We start from the raw sequence: 4,677 nt of genomic DNA, 5'->3' as shown, positions 1-4,677 counted from the left end.
GTACTGTAGGACAAAGTCAAACGGTACTCCAGGACAAAGTCAAACGGTGCTCTAGGACAAAGTCAGATGGTACTGTAGGACAAAGTCAAACGGTACTCTAGGACAAAGTCAAACTGTACTCTAGGACAAAGTCAGATGGTAATCTAGGACAAAGTCAGATGAATAAATAGCCTTCCTTTGGGGGCTATGAATGGTGGATTTGTGTTAAACGGATCTCTTGACTTGGCTTTAATTATGTGGATTTAAGAATAGACAAAGGAAACATTCACCAGGGGTACATAAACAGCATAAGAAAAGATGGTGGAATGGGTCATTAGTTATTGGGCCAATTGGTTTCACCTGAATGAATGTGTCCTAATGAATATTCATTTGTGCCCTGCAATCCAAAGTCTCTTGTTAATTTAGGCTGAAATAAATTTCCAAACATGTAAGTATGTTTTGTTTTGTTTTGTTTTGTTTTTGGTAAGTATGTTTTTAAAACCTTACATTTTAAATCTAAGTTTTGATTGCTTGAGTGCCCAAGCTTCTGGGTTTTCCTTGAAATAAGAGGTGTGGCCAGGCGGTGGTGGCACACACCTTTATTCCCAGCACTTGGGAGGCAGAGGCAGGTGGATCTCCTGAGTTCGAGGCCAGCCTGGTCCACAGAGAGAGTTCCAGAACAGCCAGGGCTACACAGAGAAACCCTGTCTCGAAAACCAAACAAAAGACTCAGGCGTAGCGCTTTGGATCATTTGTGCATTCAAATAAGCTGCCAAGCGAGGAAGGCAATGCTAGATTGTCCAAAGGCTCCCAGTGAGACTCCAAGTTGTCCCTCAAAACTATAACTGGAGTTTAGAACCTTGTCCTTGTGGCTTTTGTCCAGACCAAATTGTGCAGCTCCGCCTGCATGGATCCTTCCCTGGGAAGGATGAAGTAGAGGGCTCACTGGAGAGCAACTTGTTTCCAGCAGCCCCGGCTAGCCTTGGCACAGCGGGTAAAGGAAAACGCTGTCAGGAGAGAGGCACGTGCCTTACTTGATCTGGGTTCCCCTTTCCAGATGTGAACGAATGTGAGCTGCTCAGCGGTGTATGTGGGGAAGCTTTCTGTGAAAATGTGGAAGGATCCTTCCTGTGTGTATGTGCCGATGAGAACCAGGAGTACAGCCCCATGACTGGGCAGTGTCGCTCTCGAGTCACTGAAGGTAAGTCCCAGTGGGACTGGGCAGGGATTGGAGGGTGCCTCTTGGGATGTGCTGACCCAGGTTTAGGCTTCTGGAGGTGAGACAGGACATATCCCAACACAATCCTGCTTCTGGGAGTGTCTCAGTTAAGGTTATATTGTGTTGAAACGCCATGACCTGGGGAGAAAAGGATTTATTTCAACTTACACATCCAGATAACAGTCCTTCACCGAGGGAAGTCAGGACAGGAAGAAACCTGGAGACAAGAGCTGATGCAAAGGCCATGGAGGGGTGTTGCTTACTTGCTTACTCCCCATGGCTTGCTTGGCCTGATTTCTTATAGAATCCAGGACCACCAGCCCAGGGGTGGCCCTGCTCTCAATGGGCTGGGCCCTCAGGCCTCATTCCCTAGTTAGAAAATGCCCTACAGGCTTGCTTTACAGTAAGCTGATCCTATGGAGATATTTTATTAATTGAGGTTCCATCCTCATAGATGGCTTCAGCTTATGTCAAGTTGACATAAAACTATTGAGCACAGGTTGCTCCATGTCTTATTCTTCTTGTTCCTTATCAGTAAAATAAGGGTGCAGGTGATGACACTTTTGGTTAAATTACCCTAGTCTAGTGTTTCTTCCAACCCAGCAATACTATGTGTAAAGGATTCCAAATGATGAGGACATTTGCTGGGAGTCACCTAAGACCTAGAAAACTATCAGCTAGCATTTAACATGACTTCATCTCACTAAGTTGTGTAACCCTTCTTTCTTGGCTCTTGGGAAAACCTACCCTGACACTTCTCTGAAATACAAGCAACATACAAGTCTCTCGGGGTCTACAAAGACTTCCACTTGGAATTCTTGAGGATTTTTTCAGAAGTTGGCCTAGAGAGTTGCCATGTTTACATTTGTTTAACATTTGATTTAGTCCGTTACGTCACTGCATGTATTGAAATGGAGAATTGATTAATCACCCACCACAGCCTACAACACAAAGCCCAAATCCATAAGGAGGGCTGCAGGGTTTTTTATGGTCAATGTTTTGGGCATCATCTTTCTAGTGTCTTCTAAGGTCTCCATCAGAAAAAATTCTGACAACTATTTAGCCCATGCTTTTTAAATGCAAGGTCCTCAGGTAATTTTCTCAGTACTCCAGCATCCATGCAAGGATATTTATACCCATCACCTGGCTTACCACTGTATACCTGTTAATACATTTCTGTACCACCTTTGTCTCTCAGGTTCATCCATCATTCTATAGAATTACCAGGTGTCCTAGACTCCTAGGTAAAACTCCTTCTGTAGACCCACCTCACTCCATTCTGCCCACACAAATACAGAGACAGTTTGCTTTTTATGCCCCAATTATACTTTAATCTGAGGCTTTAAAAAAAAAAATTCTTAATCTGTCTTTCTAAAACTAAGTTCAGATGTCGTCTCGGCCAGGCAGCTATCTGTGGAAGCCTTACTCAACCTATTGTTGCATTGTGAGTTAGGTGTGAATAATGTCCTGCTGTGGACTTTCTGGCCCATTACACAAAGCTTGCTGTCCAGAGACCCCATCACCTTTGATCTCTTTGAGTAGAACTTCTGGTGGTGTATGCCTGTGGTGCCAGTACTTAGGAAGCACACCTTCATCCAATAAACCAAAAGACTTGTCCCAGTCATAGCAGCCACTTCCGGTACAGAGCAGAGGGTCATGTTCATGCCACAGGAGGCCGTACAGATGGCCACACCAGCATAGGTTGTCTTTGTTCTCTCCTCGTTTATCTCAAAGAGAATAAAGAAAAATGAAAAGCAGAACAAACCCAAGAAACTTGTTATGCTAAGCTGTAACATCCCAAGGTGTTGGGCATTCAGCGCCAACCTGGGTTTTCTCCTGCAGAAGGTGAGGATGTCATTACCTGCCTCATCCTGTGATTATCTGAAATGGCTTTAGTAACACTTCCTTCAAACCAGAACCACCTGAGGCTTGGGGTGTGGTTCAGTGGCAGAACACTTGCCTAGCATGCATGGGCTCCTGTAGATCCATGCCATCAAAACCAAACAGAAAGAAACATCAGTGTAAAAATGTCAAAACCATGGTGATGTTTTTGCTATCACCATATGTACTGCTAGGATGAAGATGCACAAATTGATTTTCATACACTGATAATAGGCTAGGTAACAAATACAAATGAGAAAAATCAAATCAAACAATACCAGAGGTGACATAATGTTTCTTAGAAGTCATTGGCATGGGATGTGGCATGGACACTTTTACCTACAAAATCTGTAAGAAAGGGAGCTGCCATTTTTTTCCCTCCTAACACTTTTCACAGCCATTGATTTGACCTCGGAAAATCACTTTCCAATGGAATCTGTCTACTCCTGGCAAGAGAGGTCTAAACTACAGGAATTTAAAACAAAAACAAAAACAAAAACAAAAAAAGAAACAAAAAAACCCTTGTATGTATGTATATGTATATGTATATATACATATATATGTGTACACACACACACACACACACACACACATACACACACACACACTGATCAGAGATGTTTATTCCAATGGAAAAATGCCCCAGGAAGTTGACTGTTTGAAGGTCAGGAAGATGAGGATGTTGTATTTTTTTCCCAGAATGACCTTTGTGGACCAGTTTTTGAAAAAGAATTTGTGTTTCCATCCAACATGGATGAAGGCTTGCCTGATTCTCCATTTCAGCTGTGTAAACACTGAACTCTCAAACAGCTTGGAAACAAAATAAAAGCAGAATTTGTGGGAAAAAAGCTGAATAATACAATTGTATTGTGATCATTTCTCTTATGTAATAATCTCTGTACTTCCCTCCAGTGCAAGACAAGACACAATGATAATTTTATGTCTTTGTTTCTGTGGTCTAAATGTTAAAAAAAAAGAACACAAAACAATGTTTGCTACATACACATATATAAATTATATATGCATGTATATGCATATAATTTGTTATGCTTTAATTTAAAATAAACCCTGCTTTATTATCGACATTGGGGATCTTCTATATAATATTACTTACTAAAAATAATCAGACATACTCTAACTTTACACATAAGGAAAATATTATTGATTTTTCTTTTAGGCACAAAAACTATAAATTAAACTTCATCTATAAAACTGTTGTTTTCTTGATTTATATTTTTAATGCACTGCTTAATAGTTCCCATTTTTAGGTTTGCTGAAAAAAGTGAATAAAACTGAATAGTAACATTGAAAATTTATAAAAAATATTTGTTAGAAACATTTGTAAATTTTCCTATAAGTTTTCTAGGGTTGCTTTAATAATTATTTAAAGTAGGTATTCTTACTTTTCCCTAATCACTCTGTTCCTAAAGCTTGGAGCCCTTCTAACCAAGATGCCTTCCATCAAAACAGGCAAAATAAAAGTCCCTCCTGCACATACATGTGAAGGAAGCAGGTTCACCCAAGGGAGGTAATGGGTTTTCTCTCTCTCTCTCTCTCCTTTTCCCTCTCTCTCTCTCTCTCTCTCTCTCTCTCTCTCT

General features: G+C 40.9%; 1 protein-coding gene across 8 annotated transcripts in view; it reads left to right on the top strand.

The window, feature by feature from the left end:
• The window catches only part of Ltbp1 (latent transforming growth factor beta binding protein 1), a 408,370-nt gene that overhangs the window by 368,321 nt on the left and 35,372 nt on the right, over positions 1–4,677 (top strand). For all 8 annotated transcript variants that reach the window (XM_031357859.1, XM_031357857.1, XM_031357858.1 and 5 more), the window contains one exon: positions 1,037–1,180. In XM_031357859.1, the coding sequence (XP_031213719.1) occupies positions 1,037–1,180 (144 nt within the window). The remainder of the gene's footprint in view (positions 1–1,036; positions 1,181–4,677) is intronic.

The sequence above is a fragment of the Mastomys coucha genome, unplaced genomic scaffold (assembly GCF_008632895.1).
Source record: "Mastomys coucha isolate ucsf_1 unplaced genomic scaffold, UCSF_Mcou_1 pScaffold6, whole genome shotgun sequence".
Lineage (NCBI taxonomy): Eukaryota > Metazoa > Chordata > Mammalia > Rodentia > Muridae > Mastomys > Mastomys coucha.
Note: the sequence above shows the minus strand (reverse complement) of the source record. Positions and strands in the feature narration are given on the sequence as shown.